This window comes from Lepus europaeus, chromosome 5 (genome assembly GCF_033115175.1).
Source record: "Lepus europaeus isolate LE1 chromosome 5, mLepTim1.pri, whole genome shotgun sequence".
In the NCBI taxonomy this organism is placed as follows: domain Eukaryota; kingdom Metazoa; phylum Chordata; class Mammalia; order Lagomorpha; family Leporidae; genus Lepus; species Lepus europaeus.
The window spans coordinates 124453837-124473520 of NC_084831.1; the positions used below are offsets into that span (position 1 = coordinate 124453837).

General features: G+C 40.2%; 1 protein-coding gene across 1 annotated transcript; it reads left to right on the top strand.

Moving 5' to 3' along the window:
- The first annotated feature begins 10090 nt into the window (after positions 1-10090).
- On the top strand, positions 10091-19535 carry FCER1A (Fc epsilon receptor Ia). Its single transcript, XM_062190181.1, is given in 7 exon segments — positions 10091-10179; positions 12093-12187; positions 12613-12633; positions 15834-16088; positions 17485-17742; positions 19192-19326; positions 19329-19535. Coding segments are annotated over 7 exon segments (924 nt in total). The 3' UTR covers positions 19400-19535.
- Positions 19536-19684: the final 149 nt, after the last annotated feature.

Consider the following 19684-nt stretch of genomic DNA (forward strand, 5'->3'; position numbering starts at 1 on the left):
ACCTACATTCATAGGTACAACATAGCTTAATTTGCAGTCAATGAATGCGGTTGTAAATTGTAAACAAAAAATGTAAGGGTAGGCACTGAAGCCAAGTGACCATTTTTTGGGTATGCAATGGTCATCTGAATGACCCATAGTACTTGTGGACATTCATTAATTTTATCCCTAGTGCCAAATTTATGTATTTTCTCATGGAAAAGTTTTACAAATCCTAGATTATGAAACACTAGCTTGAAGGAATAGTCACTAAAATATCTTGAATTTTTACACAATCTATTTCTAATACTCAGGTCAGTGTTTAAATCATGTCTTGAGGACAGCATTGTGTCACAGCAGGTTAGGCTGCTACCCATAATGCCAGAATCCCATATGGACACCCGTTCAAGGACTGCTCAACTTCCCATCTGGCTCTCTGCTAACGAGCCTGGGAAAGCAGCAGAGGATGGCCCAAGTGCCTTGTCCCCTGCACCCACATGGAAGACCTGGCTTCTGTCTGGCCTCTGGCTAAGACTTGGTCCAGTCCTGGCTGATGCAGCCATCCGTGGGGTGAAGCAGTGGATCAAAGATTCATTTGTCTCTCTTTCTCTCCCTCACCCTCTCCCTCTCCCTGCCATGCAAACACAGACCCATAACTCTGACTTTCAAACAAATAAATCCTTTTTTATTTTATTTTTTCAAAGATTTATTTATTTACTTGAAAGTCAGAGTTGCATGGAGAGAGAAGGAGAGGCAGAGAGAGAGAGAGAGAGAGAGAGAGAGAGGTCTTTCATCCGCTGGTTCACTCCACAACAGCCAGAGCTGAGCTGATCCGAAGCCAGGAGCTTCTTCTGGGTCTCCCACACTGGTGCAGGGGCCCAAGGACTTGGGCCATCTTCCACTGCTTTCCCAGGCCATAGCAGAGAGCTGGATCAGAAGTGGAGCAGCCAGGTCTTGAACTGGCTCCCATATGAGATGGCGGCACTTGCAGGCAGTGGCAATACCCACTACGCCACAGCACCAGCTCCAATAAATCTTGACTCTCAATATTCATCTGTTTACTTGAACCTTTGTGATAATCTATAGGTGTTGCCTCTTTTGGGGGAGGGGAGGAAAAACTATGGTGAGCATCACAGGGCCCTGCCTCTTCTCCAGATTCCAATTCTACCTTCCTCTGACCTCCTTCCAGTCTTCAAAGTCTATACCAGTTGTTTAATCCTGCCAAATCTCATTTGATAGCATACATTCTTATTTATTTATTTATTTTTTTTTTTTACTTTATTTAGTTGAAAGTCAGAGTTACACAGAGAGGTAGAGCCAGAGAAAGAGAGAGGTCGTCTATCTGCTGGTTCACTCCCCAAATGGCTGCACTGGCCAGAGCTGTGGCCAATTGGAAGGCAGGAGCCAGGAGCTTCCTCCAGGTCTCCCACACAGGTGCAGGGGCCCAAGGACTTGGGCCATCTTGTACTGCTTTCCCAGGTCATAGCAGAGAGCTGCATCGGAAGTGGAGCAGCCAGGACTTGAACCAGCACCAACGTGAGATACAGGTAATGCAGGCCAGAGCTTTTTTTTTTTTTTTTTTTTTTTTTTTTTTTTTTTTTTTTACAGGCAGAGTGGATAGTGAGAGAGAGAGACAGAGAGAAAGGTCTTCCTTTTTGCCATTGGTTCACCCTCCAATGGCCGCTGCGGCTGGCGCATCTCGCTGATCCGAAGCTTGGAGCCAGGTGCTTCTCCTGGTCTCCCATGGGGTGCAGGGCCCAAGCACTTGGGCCATCCTACACTGCCTTCCTGGGCCACAGCAGAGAGCTGGCCTGGAAGAGGGGCAACCGGGATAGAATCCGGCGCCCCAACCAGGACTAGAACCCGGTGTGCCTGCGCCGCAAGGCGGAGGATTACCCACTGCACCACAGTGCCAGCCCCAGTATACATTCTAATAGCACTTTCTTTGCTACCTTGATGGAAAATCTGCAGGTTATGAACAGACCTAGCTGAGGAGGAATTATGGCGAGGCTCATGCAAGTTAAGCTTCATGATCTCTTCAAGGTCTGGGACAAGTCACGTGTTTCCATCAAAATTATGAGTACAAAAGTAAGATATTTTAACCCCGTTGGATAAGATCACTGTCTTGTTCAGACTCCCCCCATCGCACTTCTTTTGCTATGTGTTTGCAGCTGCGGGCAGGTCTGGGGATCCAGCTACAGAGAGTGAGCAGAAACTAGTTTCACTGAGGATGAAGTTAGTTCTGGTTTAGTTTAACAAAGACATTTGGCTCAGAGTCATTTCCAGGAATAGTGAGCTACTACAAACTGTTCTGCTGTAGAAATGGTTCCAGGAAAACTCCTGACCTCACAGCACAAAAGAGGATGGAGAAAGGTCACACCACAGCAGGAACACATCCTCCAGTGTTTGCCACTGGAAATTTGCGGGCAGTAAAGGAAAAATATCTGGAGTCAAAAAACTGATCTTGTGAAAAACGTTTTTCAAGCATCAGACGTGTGTAAAATTGTCAGCAGAGGATCTGATTCATTTCCATGTCTAATGAAAATGGAATTTTTCTCCTCTTGGGAATCTACTCAGCAATACAGAATGCAAAATTATAACACGTCACGTTTTTGTCTTTGTGATGGGAATCAGACACCAGAGACTTTTTCAGAATCTCTGTTTGTAAGGCACAAATGCTCGGCAGTTCTACAAACAATGAGAAGATGCTGTGTGAAATTGCATTTTCTATGCACCCCCAACTATCGATAATAGAAAGTAAATGCTGATTAATGATGCCAGAGGAATGACTTACATTTCTAGTTTCTCTATAAAAATGATATTACTATGTCATTGTCTGATGAAAAAGAAATCAAATAGTATGAAGCAACAATATGTAGGAAAAGAAAAGTATCACCATACAGTATCTAGCAGCAAATTAATTGTTATCTTTTCTGGGTTTTATTACGTTTATGACATCTGTCAGTTGTTATACTTTGCAATGTGCTGTGATTTATTTTCTTGTTGTAAAAATGGTCATTCTAATGCCTGAAATCACATTAAACTAACAGTTTTCTATTGAATGTTTAAAAGAAGGTACACTAAATTGTATGTTTCAGGTCCATGAAACTGAATCTCCCTCTGGTACTTGCACACGTGTATGTTTTTAAAATCAAAGATGGGCATTACGCACAGTGCTCAGGAAGCCACCTGGGATGGTTTCATCCCTCAGTGAAGTGCCTGTTTCCTCAAGTCCTGTCTCTACTTTTAATCCAGTTTCTTGCCAGTACACATCCAGGGAGGCAGCAGGCGATGGCTCAAGTACTTGGATTCCTGCCACCCACATAGGAGACCTGAATGGAGTTCTGGGCTCCAGGCTTTGAACTGGCCTACCCCTGGCTATTGTAGTTATTTGAGGAGTGAACCTGGAGATAGGCAGATCCTCTCTCTCTCTCTCTCTCTCTCTCTGCCTCTCAAATAATAAATGACTTTAATAATAATTCCCAACATTACTATAAAGAGGACATAGAATAATTTCACAATAAGAAAATGTCTATAATGAATGTGAATACTGTAAATGCAACTTAAAGTGAGACTAAAGTGTCAGTGACAGAAATTTGAATAGTGTAGCACTTTGTCATCTGATTTTCTGAAACAATGAGGAATTCAAGGATACTGTTCTAGGAAAAGCAAAGAATAGTCTCTCAATACACATTGTAGTTTCCTTTCTGTAAAATCCAGTATATGTAAAAAAGAACAAAAATGATTTTGCATTTATTTGTCAAAGCCACAGTCAAAGCTCAAATACTTATGTTTACTGAACACTGCCAAAGTTGTACAGCAGAAGTTGGACAACTCTTTGGTTTATAAGGCTGCCATGGTCATTGTAGGGTGTTTGGTTACTCACTAATGCTAAAACTGTTTCCTGTTACACCCATCACTGAGGCAAGCAAACCCTCCACACACACACACACACACACACACACACACACTTCCATTTCCTACAGGCATTTTGCAGGCATTAGCACTCAGGCATCATACTCAGCCTGAATGATTGGAAAGATTCAGAATGACTCGTGCCCCTCCCAATTCCCCAACCCCCACTGAAGCCCACTCTTACTTTGTAGAAACACACTGGTCACAGTACTGTTTAGCCAGGGTCCTGAAAGATTAGGGCTTCAAAAGTTACCTATTAAAATGCAAATGTTCCCAGCTGGGCTAAGACCTCTTGTCCTTATCTGCTAACAGCCTAAAGGGATTCCTTTAAGAGAAGTCTGTTTCCATTTTTTAACTGTGTAATTCTGTAAGGAAGCATAAAATAAACCTGGCCTATTCTACACTTGGCTTCAGGGCTGATTCTGCAAACTGAAATTTCTCTGTCTAGATCCACACCTGGAAATGATCTTGCAGCTCCTCATCCACCCTCCCACAGGCTTGTGTGTGTGAGGTTAGACAGGGAAGATGGGGGGGAGGGTGGTCCTTTCTCTGCTAGTGAAGTCTAACCAGAGGCTCTTTACAAAACAACAATCCTAACAACAATAACCGACATGCACAGCATGTTCTATCTGCCATGCTCTGTTCTAAGAGCTTCTCTGTATCAACTCATTTAATACTCACAGTCTCCTTAAGGCAGGTGCTAATTCTGTCTCAATTTCACCCATGAGGAGGCTGAGGCAGAGGGAGAAAGAGAGAGCCACACAGCCACTGAGAGGACTGAACTGGGAACCGAATTTCAGAGCTTGTTCACAATCTGGACTCTCAGTTAATCTTGCACTTAATTTCTTTAGCATATGCATAGATAGTCACTTGTTTTAATCCTTTCAATTTTTAAAATTTAATAAAGTGTTGTAGCATTTTTAAAAACTTGTTTTCCATCACCATGTCCCCAGGGAATCTTCTTCAGTAGATTTAGAATACTGCTCTCCCCAAACTGGTTGATTCTCTGAATGTCTGTAGCTACTAGAAGAGCTGCAGGCAAGTCTGAAAAGCATTGGGTGTCTTAGCTGGAACATGATGCTTGTAAGACAAAGACCATGGTCAACTTGCTACCAAGACGTCACAAAGGGCATCGTGTGGCAAGTGTGACTGGCTGATTACACACCTTAAAGACAGTCAGCTGGATACCCAGTTGCCCACATCTACAGGCTATGAAACAGTTTAGATGTTTCGATTATGCGCAGTCACACACCATCCCTGAGAAATACCAGGGAGCCTATAAAAAGATTTTCTCTATATTTTGTACTTTAAGGGGATACCCAAGAATTGTAACATTAGTTGGAAAATTTTTTTCCACTCTGTTCAATTCTTATGTCTACTCAGAAAATGACCATGTACCTGACTGTTTAATTTCTTGGCTCCTGCTGACAACATTTGATTGATAGATAAGTAAACAGTTTCTAGCTATGGTCTCTAGTTATACAACTACGTAATAGCCAAACAGCATAATAATCTTTAGATTTAACCAATAACATTTTAGTTATTAAAATCAGGTACTGAAAATACATATTTTGCAGCTAATTTTCAATGAAATCCTATTTCTGTGAAAATTTCTACCTGATACTCCCTTCCATGTAAGAGAGAAATTGCTCCCTAAAAATGAAAGGGAAAGGATCATCCTTGGCATTATTTCCTGAAGTCTCATTTTTCTTTTCCTGGGGAAAGAATTTCTGCCTGTGTCCAAAGCTGCAGCTTGTATAATTTCCATCTCTCTCTCCTTCTCTCTCTCCCTCTCTCTCTGAGCGGCATTTGCTTTGGGTGTCCTGGGAATTTCCATTTATTTCTTTTGGATTTACTTCTTTTGGACCCAAAGTAGGCAACTGTTAAGCTCAAGAAAAGAAGTAAAAAGTATTACGGCCACTGACTATTGTGAAAAACCACAAGCAGGCATCACCTGCTGCTGAGTGCTCTTTCCTGAGCAGATGCTTATTAAGGTGACAAGAGAAGAAGATACAGCTGATGTCCTACTGTTCCTCATGATCTGAGAATTTACCTTTCTTCTCTCTTCTCTTTAGGTATTTTTATGAAGTGAACAAGTAATCTGCCAAGAGTGCCAACCACAGTAGGTGGTCTTGGATTAAATAATCATTCAGTGAATCAAGGAATTTGTAGACTAGGAGGTTGGACAAGAACAATGGTTTCCTGTTTGTGAGTTATGGACTCCTTGGTACTTAAGGAATTTTGGCATAGGAACTATGAATCCATTTGCACTTTAATCACAATATATGTGTTTGCGTATTTGTCTGTCTGTCTGTCTATCTACCTATCATCTATCAAAGTGGTCATGAATGTGGTGGGATTTTTGGCCAAATTCGCTGGTTTTAAATTTTAACTACACAGCAAAGGTAGGTCCTTGGACAAAGCACTTAACCTCTTTTTTTTTTTTTAAATATCTTTAAATCCTCTCGATGATACTTTAAATAGGCACTACTATTATTCCTGGTTTATATAGAGGATATGCATTTTCTTTTTTATTTTATTTATTTGAGAGGTAGAGTTACAGACAGTGAGAGGGAGAGACAGAGAGAAAGCTCTTCCATGCCCTGGTTCACTCCCCAAATGGCCACAGCTGCAGGAAATGAGCTGATCTGAAGCCAGAGCCAAGAGCTTCTTCTGGGTCTCCAACGTGGATAAAAGTATTCAAAGACTTGGGCCATCTTCTACTGCTTTTGCAGGCCATAGCAGAGAGCTGGATCAGGAGTGGAGCAGTGAGGACTTGAACAGGTGCCATATGGGATGCCAGTGCTGCAAGTGGAGGCATTTCCTGATATGCAATAGCACCAGCACTTAAGATAAGACATGTTGCATGCTTGGTCTTCATACTGGTCCTCAGCAAAGTGTCAGTATTTACTAGGTAACAACTCCATGAGCAGACAGATATTTTGCTCTTTCATTAGCATATATCCACTTTTTAAATGAACTTCATTTGGTTTTATAGAACTTGAATAGGAAGAAGCTGGGAAATGTGTCTTTCTTTCTGATTCCCAGTTGTGGAGAGATGCACAAAGGACAAGACACCATGTAGGCTGAGCCCCCATCCCCTCTTCACTCTGCCCCCAAACACAAACCTTCTCTTCAACAGCCTCTCGTTTTTGGATCCAGCTGCAGGGACACTTCACATTCCACAGACCTTACAGTTCATGCATGGCCAGTTGAGTTTCTTATGGCTTTTGAGAACCAACAAGAAGTCGTAATTGGGACATAAAGCAATGCTGTTTACATACTGAACACATGTGTACACAGATGCAAAAGCCTGCATAGAGAAGTGAGATTAAGATATACTATATTAGAGTTGATCTTCTGTATTCAGGCATGGAAAGCCAAGACACTCTGGCAAAAAAAAAAAAAAAAAAAAAAAAAAGAAACACAACAACAAAAAAAACTAAATGAAAGATCTCTGTGAGTGAGATCCCAGTGGAAAGAACAGGTCATCAAAGAAGGAGGTACCTTTCTCTGAAGGGAGGAGAGAACTTCCACTTTGACTATGACCTTGTCTAAATATGATCAGAGTTGGCAAACTCAAAAGGCTTCCATAGCCTTGGCAGCTCATGACAAGAGCCTCGGGTGATCACTGATGCCATAAACAAGAGTGTAAATTTGTTAAGTCAACAACAGGAGTCACTGTGCACTTATTCCTCATGTAGGATCTCTGTCCTAAATGTGCTGTACATTGTGATTTAACGCTATAACTAGTACTCAAACAGCATTTTACACTTTGTGTTTCTGTGTGGGTGCAAACTGTTGAAAGCTTTACTTAATATATGCTAAATTGATCTTCTGTACATAAAGAGAATTGAAAATGAATCTTGATGTGAATAGAAGGGGAGAGGGAATGGGAGAGGGGAGGGTTGTGGGTTGGAGGGAAGTTATGGAGGGAAAAAAGGAATTGTAATCCAGAAGCTGTACTTTGGAAATTTATATTCATTAAATAAAAGTTAAAAAAAGTTTATTGTCTCATTTCATAATTTTTCCAATTATTGTAATTGTGTGAGTTTAGAAGACAAAACAAATTAGAAATTTTAAAGAAAAAAAGATAATTAAAATGAATCTTAATGAAGAATGGGATGGGAGAGGGAGTAGGAGATGGGATAGTTTGCGGGTGGGAGGGAGGTTATGGCGGAAAAACCACTATAATCCAAAAGTTGTACTTTCGAAATTTATCTTTATTAAATAAAAGTTTTCTATAAAAAAAGATACACTATACTGATTTATGTAGACAGTCTGGGTACAAGAAATTACCAGCACATTGTACTTAGATAGTAGATATAAAATTTCGAAGATATTTTAAAAATAATATTTAAAAATGTATGAAATTCTACTGGTACATCAGCCAGTTCTATCAGGGTAGGATAGGGCTCTTGTTTAATCTGTTTAATCTTAGTTTTATGTTCCTTCTGAATTCTTGTTTTGTTTCTTTGGTTATCTGTAGTTATTTACAGATAACCAATTAGAGTAAAGCTTATTCTTTCTTTGGTATTATTGCTTGTTGTTTTTAGAGTTGGGAAGATAGGAGGATGCTTTTTTTTTTTTTTTTTTTTTTTTTTGACAGGCAGAGTGGATAGTGTGAGAGAGAGAGAGACAGAGAAAAAGGTCTTCCTTTGCCGTTGGTTGGTTCACCCTCCAATGGCCGCTGAAGCCAGCAGGAGCCAGGTATTTATCCTGGTCTCCCATGGGGTGCAGGGCCCAAGCACTTGGGCCATCCTACACTGCACTCTTGGGCCATAGCAGAGAGCTGGCTTGGAAGAGGGGCAACAGGGACAGAATCTGGCGCCCCGACCAGGACTAGAACCCGGGGTGCCGGCACCGCTAGGCAGAGGATTAGCCTGTTGAGCCACGGCGCTGGCCAAGGATGCTTTGTTTCTTAAGCTTTAATTAACTTTTTTTGTTGAACTTTCTAAACCTTTACTATTACTGTTACCAAACCACTTCCTTTGTTTTAATGAAGACATTTTTATTAAATGTTGCACACTTAAGTGAAAGCTGTGGAATGTTGAAGCAAATGAGAGTGGTCTCTCTAATTCCAAAGTTTATATTCTACAACCTAGAAATAGTACCTCTTAATGTGCCCTACTTCAACTCCCACCTAAGTAGGAGCTACTTAGATATTGTGGAGACTTCAGAGGAAGATTTTAAATTGACCATTTTAAGCATTACAAAAAATTGTCTCTGATAGACAGGTTGATGATAGGATTATAGTGCTAGGGAAAAGGGAATCAAAGAACCCTTGGACAGACTCTGAGCAAAGTGGTAAGCCAGAATCTTTCTCTTCATCTTCTGACAGTACCTTCAACCCACATCTTTCCCAGTTCCTCCTTTGTCCTCCCCCACCCCCAACAAACTTGTGTGTGTTCTATTCTGTCCAGATCATGATCTCTTCTTCTTTGTAATTTTGAAGAGGATTGAGATTTCCTAGATAAACTATAAAACATTTGTTATAAAATAAAATATCATTCATGGATTTCTGATTGTCTTAGCCCACTTTAAATTCATATTTCTCCAAAGAATACTTAATAAATAATGGTAATAAGTGAGGAACAAGATATATTATTTGAACATCTTTTACTTGACAGATGCTGTGCAATGCATTTTGCACATTTATTATATGATTAAATCTCATAATAATCCATGATATATATAGCATTATTGTCCTTATTTTACAGATAAACCCCAACCACATAAACGTTAGGAGTATTTGAATTAAGATTTCTAAGCACTAACAATTTGGACTTTTCAAAATAGCTTACTGCTGTCTTTAAATCTGTCACTAGAACATCCTATGTCATGGGACCATTCACTAATCTTTCTTGTTTGAAACTTTCTATTCATGAGTATTTTTAGCCTGATATTCTCCAGCTTCATAGGGAGCTGGAAGATTTGGTTAGATGTTTATACAGAGTGACTTTGTGTTTAATTAAGGAGACTTAACAGTCTGTGAGGAAGAACAGGACTTGAGATAATGGGACCTCAATGACTTCAGTTGTGAAATGGATTTAAACACACTTCTCCCGCCAACTTCAGTGTTTTGGCAAAGATCAAATATAATGCTGCATGTAAGAAGACAAATTTTTAAAATGGCCATTTTAGATATTTCTGAAGTCATAATCTCCAGAATCTTCATAATATCAGGTCCTAGAAGATGAGCAACCATGACCTAGAGTTGAAAAACAGAAAAATTAAAAGGATCCTGGAGAGGGAGATAATTAATATGTATTTAAAGGAGGAAAGGTAAATATTCTGAAGGATTTGTAAATCACAAACTGACAAAAGTTGGGAAATAAAATAAAATAAATTACATGGTCTCTGCTATTTTATATTCTGAGTCAGATTAAGGCCTGGTAGAGAAGTCTCTGAAGATCTCTAATCTGGTTGTTTTGGTGGTAGATTATCAGTGAATCAGATGAAAGTCTGTGGATTTATGTGCTAATTTATCAGCAGGAAATTAAGTAACAAGAGGGTGGGTCTCAGGAGAAACTGGAAACTATTTCAACAATTGCTGGCCATGCTCCTGAATGTGTACCGACACTATCATAATAAGTAAGAATTTCATTCTATGATACTGCGGGGGAAGCAGACAGCACTCCGGCCTCAGAATCAGCCCTTGGGGCATTCGGATCTGGCTAAAAGGCCCATGAGAGTCTCACAGGCATGGAAAGCCATGACACGGTGGCAAAAACAACCTAAATGAAAGATTCTGGTGAACAAGACCCCAGCAGAAGGAACAGACCATCAAGGAGAGAGGCGCCTTTCTCTGAAGGGAGGAAGGAACCTGCACTGTGATATGGCCTTGACTAAACAAGTTTAGAGCTGGTGAACTCAAGGGGCTTCCATAGCCTAGACAGCTCATGGCAAGAGCCTCGGGTGATGGCTGACGTCACAAATAAGAGTGCCAATTGTTAAATCAACAATGGGAGTCACTGGATACATGCTCCTCACGTAGGATCTCTGTCCTTAATGTGTTTTACTATGAAACTTAAAGACAACACTACTAGTCGAACAATACCCTATATCTTGTGCGGTTGTGTGAGTGCAGCCTGTTGAAATCTTTGCTTAGTATATACTAAGTTGATCTTCTGTATATGAAGATAATTGAAAATGAAACTTGATGGAAGGCAGGATGGGAGAGGAAGTAGGAAAGGGGAGGGCCGCGAGAGGGAGGGAGGTTGGGGGGGGCACAATAATACAAAAGTTGCACTTTGTAAATTCACATTTATTAAATAAAAAAAAAGAATTCCATTCTGGGGTTAGGTTTTATGTTTGAACTCCAAATTAGCCATGTACTAGGTATTACCTTACAACAAGCTGCTTAACCTCTGTAAGATCCAGTTTTGCCAAGGTAGATAATGATGATCTTTACTTCATAAGATTCTTGTGGGAAATGAATGAAATATCAAGTATATTTAGCATAGTCCCTGGGACATAAAACTATCAGATGTTGAGTAATTAATTAATTGTTGCTGCTTTATTCTTTTCTCTCCTATGCCCCGCTTTTGCAAGTTGCAAACTCAATAGTGATTCATTAAGTGACAGTTTAAGAAAACTCTGGGATTAGGCCGGCGCCGTGGCTTAACAGGTGAATCCTCCGCCTTGCGGCGCAGGCACACCGGGTTCTAGTACCGGTTGGGGCGCTGGATTCTATCCCAGTTGCCTCTCTTCCAGGCCAGCTCTCTGCTATGGCCCGGGAAGGCAGTGGAGGATGGCCCAAGTGCTTGGGCCCTGCACCTGCGTGGGAGACCAGGATGAGCATCTGGCTCCTGGCTTCGGATCAGCGAGATGTGCCAGCCACAGCGGCCATTGGAGGGTGAACCAACGGCAAAAAGGAAGACCTTTCTCTCTGTCTCTCTCTCTCTCTCACTATCCACTCTGCCTATCAAAAAGAAAAAAAAAAAAAGAAAACTCTGGGATTGTACCCAAAACTATGCCTCTGTCTTATGATTCCAGAGGTGCAACTGGTGGGTAGGATGGGGAGTAGAGTAAGGGGATAAATATAAAATTGACTCATTTGGTACAAACCTGAATATTATCTCTGCAGAAAGAGGCAAGTACAGGCACAACTGAGTTAACCAGATATGATACCAAAAAAAAAAAAAAAAAAAACCCCATTTCCTTCTCCTTTTTCAAGCCTATTTGCGAAACCACAGATCTCTCCAGGACAGTTGGCTCCCAGACGCAGCAGAGGAGATGCCTACAGGCATGGGAGGACCCATTCTGCTGTGCATAGCTTTTCTGCTCTTCTGTAAGTAAGTGGTTGGGTTATTCCTCCCTAAGGGGCCAAATTGGATCTGGAGGAGCATCTGGGATGGGAATTTTGATTGTTTGGGTGGAGACTTTCTCTAGGACATGGGACATATTCTAGATTCCCTAGAGGGTGGCAAGCTGCAGAGCAGAAGAAAATAGGCTGAGCAACACCTAAGAAGGAATCCAAACTGATAAGCTGATTCTTTTTGCAATTGCCCTGGCATCTTTTTGGAAAGCAAGATTTCGACAAGGGAAGGAGGATAGAGGAAAGAGTAGTTTCCTCTCCTACTGGGTCAGACTTCTGAGACATTTGACCTTAAACCTCCTTAAATGTAGACTTCATCCCCATATCCAGATCCCAGTCCTCTGCAATCCCTACAGACTGGGGAGCCATGCTAACTTACATTCTCTGGACTTTTGCAGCTCCAGATGGGGCACTAGCAGGTGAGTACTATCTGTTTTCTCAACATTTCAATGTGTCTAGACATTGTTCTTCTCTCACTGTTTGTCTTCATCTTGTCATTTTTGTTTATTTTTTTGTTATAGACTTGAAATTTCTTTGCACATTTATTTATTATTTTAATAGCTTTATTTATTTATTTGAGAGAGAAAGAGAGAGAAGTTTTTGACTTGCTGGTTCAACCCTCAGATGGTGGCAACAATCAGGGCTGGACTAGGCTGAAGCCAAAAACTAGGAACTCCATCTGGGTCTCCCATTTAGGTGTCAGGGACCCAAGTACTTGGGCCACTACCTGCCGTTTTCCCAGGCTCATTATCAGGGAGCTGGTTTGGAAGTGGAGAAGCTGTGTTTCCAAACTGGCTCTTCAATATGGGATGCTGGTGCAAACAGCAGCTTAACCACTGCACCACAATGCTAGCTCCACGTCAATTTGTTTTCTAAGGAGTAGGAATATACCCCTCCTTTGTCAGGCTACATCCCATCTCCGTCTTGCTGTGGCTTTCCTCACCTCTTCTTCAAAAACTTCTTACATACTATTTCTTTTTTTTTTTTTTTTTGACAGGCAGAGTGGACAGTGAGAGAGAGAGACAGAGAGAAAGGTCTTCCTTTTGCCATTGGTTCACCCTCCAATGGCCGCCGCGGTAGCCAGGTGCTTCTCCTGGTCTCCCATGGGGTGCAGGACCCAAGGACTTGGGCCATCCTCCACTGCACTCCCTAGCCACAGCAGAGAGCTGGCCTGGAAGAGGGGCAACCGGGACAGGATCAGTGCCCCAACCAGGACTAGAACCCGGTGTGCCGGCGCCGCAAGGCGGAGGATTAGCCTGTTGAGCCACGGCGCCGGCCCTATTTCATTCTCTCAATACCTCCTCTCTTTGAGTCAACAACCATGTCATTGAACATCTACATGTCTCAGTCTCTCTCACAGCCAGCTTCACACAATCTCATTCAATTCTCACATTATTATTATTATTATTATTATTATTGTTGTTGTCTTGAAATTGAGGGTGATGAAACTCAGGTCAAATGTTTTCCCTGAAGTTACACCACTAACAAAGAACTGGATTTCAACATATGTCTCCTTGAACCCAGGCTTAGTTTTCTTCTGAATCTATCACTCTTTTATCATCACTCTTTAGCTGCTTCCTTAACTCTTGTTCAAATTTGTGGAACAGTCCTTTATTCTTAGAAGCCAGCCAATCACCAGCATCAGGACAGTGGAAGAATTGAACCATTTATTGTAAAGTGCAGAACAAGAGCTCTGCAACTGTCACTCAATTGCTGAGGGGTTAGGGTAGAAACTTCTCATAGATTGGCGTGGGGCTGGGAGGTGCATGCGCAGCAAGTTACTGTTTGGTCTGCAGTGCTTGTGATCCTCCTTTGGTTAGTGATATGATGTCCTTTATAGAATCTTGATGATGGAAAAGTAGGCCTTCATCACTCTAGGGGCCACATGCAGTTACCTTCTTTGTTGGGCCTGGAGTTTCTGGAAAAAAGACTCCTCAAAACAAGACCAAATATCAAGATGTTATCAGGTGGAGACAAATGACCTCAAAGTTTAATAATAAAAAAAAAAGAAAGAAAGTCTTCATGCAAAATTTAGAAATTTAGGTGGATATATTCATCGTATTTTAATTATGTCTAATTCATGTTTATATTATCATTACCTGATTCTATAGCTGATGCATTGTATGTATTATGAAAAAAGAATGGATAATTCTGTTTCTATTTTAAAATGTATAATGGTATTCTAATCAATTAAAATATATGGTTTTTAATACTTTAAATAGTTAAGGACACTAATAAGAACAAAACCTAATTAAAAGTTTAGATTAATGTTGTTATATAATAAACATGACCTTTCCAAATTCTTTTTAACAGACTCATGCATGTAAAATATTACAATAAATACTAATAAAAATTTCTAACAAAACTACAAAAAAAAAAAAAAAGAATCTCACAGGGCTATTGTTTAGGGACCTTACAGGACCAGCAGCATCACTTCATCAATTCACCAAGTTAACTTTTGTAAGTGGTTGATTTTCCATTATAAAAGCACGAGAAGGAAACTTCAAGGCAAAGGCAGGATGTTAGGAAAATATGGGAGACTAGGACCTGCATCTTAGGACTAACAACTCAATTTGAGACACCATACATGGGCTCAATTTTTCTACTTCCAGAATTGACATATGTTTTGTACTCCATGTACACTTATAGTTAAATAGTCATTAAAACACAAAGCAGGCTGGCGCCGTGGCTCACTAGGCTAATCCTCTGCCTTTGGCGCCTGCACCCGGTTTCTAGTCCCAGTTGGGGTGCTGGTTCTGTCCCAGCTACTCCTCTTTCAGGCCAGCTCTCTGCTGTGGCCCGGGAAGGCAGTGAAGGATGGCCCAATTCCTTGAGCCCTGCACCCGCATGGGAGATCAGGAGGAAGCACCTGGCTCCTGGCTTCGGATCAGTGCAGTGCGCCGGCAGTAGTGGCCATTATGGGGGTGAACCAACGGAAGGAAAACCTTTCTCTGTCTCTCTCTCTCACTGTCTCTCTTTGCCTGTCCAAACACACACACACACACAAAGCATGAAAAAACCTTGTACTTCATCCAGTCTAAGGACTTTATCAATTAGTTACTCATTCATTCTCTCAATATTTACTGAACACTTACTATGAGTCAGGCACTGTGCTAAGAAATAGTTAAGAAGGCAGATATTGTCTCTGGCTGAAAAGAAATTGTGGTTCTCATTTATTGTTATTGAAATTAAGAGAATAAGAGTAAGTTATCCCAGGCACATAGAAATTGGTTTGTTTGTTTATAAATCTCTTGCGTATGTTGGGTGCTCCTTCGGACCACAACACTGTTTCCTCCATCTTTATTTTTTTTAAGATTTATTTATTTATTTGAGAGGTAGAGTTACAGACAGACAGAGGGAGAAACAAAGTGACATTTGGGCACCCTTTTGGGATGCCAGCACCACAGGCAGAGGCTCAGCCTTTTATGCCACGGTGCCAGCCCGTTTCCTCCATCTTTAATACATCCCCTGGGAATCAGGACAGGGTTCTCATGAGCAGCACCTGGGTAGACGCATCATTGACTGTCTGACTGTTAGTTTGCTTGTATTTTTGAATCTAAACAGTTTTCAATGATTTTTCCCCTTTTTTTCCTCTTTTCATAATTTTATCTTCATGAAGTAATTCTGAAATCTGTGGTGTCTTTGTACCCACCATGGAATAGAATATTCAGAGGAGAGGCTGTAACTCTTACATGTAATGGGGACAAGTCTCTTGATGACAACTCCACTAAGTGGACCCGTGATGGCATCACTTTAGCAGAGACAACTTCACATTTGGAAATCTTGAATGCCACCTTCCAGCACAGTGGGCAATACCAATGTCAAAGCCCCAGTTTTAACCAGAGTGATCCTGTGTACCTGGAAGTCTTCAGTGGTAAGTTCCAGTGACATATATATTCTCCTATATGAGGAATGGCCTATCTGAAGATGGGGAGAAAGCAGATTATTTCATGGCTTAGTTCACTGGGGTGGGACCCAGAGCCTCTCATTCAAGTCCTACCATCTCTTTTATCCTACCCGCCAAGTCCTGCTGCCTATCCTTATGCCTCCTTTAAATATTATGATCAATATTATTCTTCTGTTCTGTTTTCCTCTATCTTTTCTGCCCTGACACAGATGTATATTGTCAAATGAGATTATGGATAGATATGTGAGCATTGCAAAGAGTTAAGTATCCAGAACAGAATCAAAAGATTTAATTTAAAGATCTGCTTTCCACAATCCATATGCCATGTCCTGAATATTAGGTTATACTCTTCATTATGAAATATATGTGGATACGTTCCTCATGTCCACTCTGTTAGTTAAGAACTCTTTTTATATTTTCTTTTCCATCCTCCTAGTGTCAACAATTAGCATAACATACTTTGATATATGTGGGTTATCAGTCAATGTTGAATGAACAAACTATTAATTTCATTTGGCTGGGTAAGTCACTGTTATACTGTATATTTTTCTCTTGCGTGAAAAGGAGATATTTCAGCATTGATATCCAAATTCCAAATTCAAACTAAAACAATGTAGAATAACTTTTTTCCTTCCTTAGATTATATAGAAGTCCTAAAGGATTGCTCCTTAATAAAATACACTTGCACAAACCAGCCATATTTCCTTTTAAAATTCTGTTTTTACAATGACTTTAGCCATAGAACATAATTTTTGTCTTTCACTGATTCATTATTGACAAATATTTGTTGAGTACCCACCAATTCCTAGGCTAATCCTTGGGGATATAAGGTAGAACCAGACATGACTCTTCACTTATAGAAAATTAAATGAAGAATTACACAAACAATTAATTTAAATTGTGATATGTGTTTTGAGAAAGTTTTGGAGTCAACTATGATCAATAATAGAACTAGGAATTCCCTAGGAGGCAAAAGAGAACTGAATGGAAACTCACTTAAGCAGAAACTGCTTTGGCAGAGTATGTTTATACCACATTAGTGAGTAGACCTAGCAATAACAGCTCTGAAGAGAATTTTGGATTTCAGGATTTCCATTGATGAGCTCAGCAGCAAGGTCCAGAGGCTTCATGGCTCCAGACTGACTTTTTTTTTAGGAGAAATAAATTTTCAATATAGGAGATAGGCTCTAAACTTTATTTTGTGTTTCCTTTTTATTAACCTGATGAGCCAAGGAATGACTTGTTTATAACCCACATGTACAGACACATGCTTTATGAATGACCCCATTTTACTTTACCTATCCACCCTCTCCTACCTCTTTCCATTCATTACTGAATAAATAACATATTGCATGCTCTTCAGATTGGCTGCTCCTACAGGTCTCTCCTAATGTGGTGACAGAGGGTAAGCCCTTCTTCATCAGGTGCCATGTTTGGAAGAATTGGGATGCCTACAAGGTAATCTACTACAAGAATGGCAAAGGTCTCAAGTACTGGTATGAGAATCACAACATCTCCATCACAAAAGCCACACTTGAAGACAGTGGCACCTACCACTGTGAAGGTGACCTTAAGCCACTACATTATGTTTCTGGTCCCATCAACATTACTGTAATCAGAGGTGAGTTGATAAAGGAAAGGGCGAGAAGGAACAGAGGATATCCAAGCCTGAAGCAGTTGCAGCTTGTAGAGTGTAGACAGCTTTGATACCTTGGGAAGTCTACTAGACTTATAACCAGGAGACCTAGGTTGTGGTCTGTATCTCAATCTCTGCCTTAAATTTCTTCTTGGGTAAATAGTGATATAATACCTACTCATATTACGGAATTTTAATGAAGATTAATGGGGCAATATTTCTGAAGTGAATTTGAGTACAGTTAAACACTACCTGAGCATAACAGATTATGATTACTCTTTTGATCTCAAAGTCATCTATTGCTCCTAAGAACTCTTATATTCATCAAATTGAAAGGGAGCTTCAAAATTGAAGGAACAAAGGATATTAAAAGATTGAAGAATCCATTCTAGAATAGAAGGTCTGGGAAAGGAAGCCAAGAAGTCAGTAAACCGTGTGCCTTTGTACTGGAAAACTGGTGAATGGGTTTAATGAGAGGACAGGCACATAGGTGCCTCTATAGCCTATAAGAAAAACTGCTATTTCCAAAGTTTGTATAAAAGAAGGAGCCTTTGAAATATTTGTCTTGCAAGGAGGAAACTGGACTTTTCTCTGGGAACATTTTTTTCATACTAATGTATATAAAAAAGCATATTCTAAAAGTCAGAATTAAGTTTTAAAGGGAGGTCTGTGTTAATTAGAGAACAAAGTGCTGCTTAATTGTCTATGATTTTTCAATATTTTAATGTGTAAAATACAATGCTTGGTTTAGACAGCACTAGACTCCTTTGAGGAATATAAAAAAAAGTTATTGATGTCCATGTTTTATCTTTTAAGATCCTGATTATGTTGGTTTGGAGCAAGGACTGGGCATCAGTAATAAAGATAAAGTATAACCAATGTTGAAAATTGATGGTCTAGGTGATCACTGAGTGATTTCTGGATATAATGCTCTGGAGTTCTATGATTCTAGAATAATCACAAAAATCAGTACTCTGTAACTAGAATAACAGAATCACAAAATTGTACAACTGGAAAGTAGCTTAACTAGTCCAATAACTTCATTTCATCCAACAGTCATACAAAAAATGACAATTAAATGATTGATAAATAGGGTAATGATAACCCTCCAGCCTCACTGTTTTTTTTTTTTTTCCACATCAAAATTGTATAGGGATACTGGTCTTGTCAGCTCCAAAAAAGGAGCCATGTTTCCTATGACCTTTCCTCTTGAGTATACTGGCTAGAGGAACTGTTAGGAAGTGATTGTGGGCAAATACTCAAGCCTTACAATTTAGAGCTTCAGGGAGCACAGACCAAGAAACCCAATCCTCTGTGTGCCATATCACATCATGAATGAAGGTTCATGCTTCTTCTAGGGAGGACGAAGTTCTGAACTTTGCTCTGGTTACTAATACAAATCATATTTTCTGTTGTTGTTATATTCAATTGTAGCTCACCAAAGCAAGCACTGGATACCACTTTTTATCCCATCGTTGGTGGTGATTCTGTTTGCTGTGGATACAGGGTTATTCATCTCAACTCAGAAGCAGTTCAAATTTATCTTGAAGATTAAGAAGACCAAGAGGGGCACCAAACTCTAAAGCCACATCTTAAGCCAGACTCCAAAAGAACTGATGGCATTGTTCAAGAAATTTTGTAACAGCATTTTTTTCCTAGCACCAACAATTGTTTCTCAAATGTCAGATAGAGCTTGCACCACACATAGTAAAGTCTGTGCTCTAAAATTTACAGAACTACTTCATTGAACTAGCTATAAGTGTTAAGTAGCATATAATAGTAAGTGCTTGATAAACATTGGTCGAATAAGTGAAAGGAGTAGACTCATTTCTTATCACTTGTAAAAGAGAAGCACAATTTAAATAAAATCAATGTGAAATCATGTAACATGTTTCTAGGTGTGCAAATCTTGCTTCTTGCTCTGTTT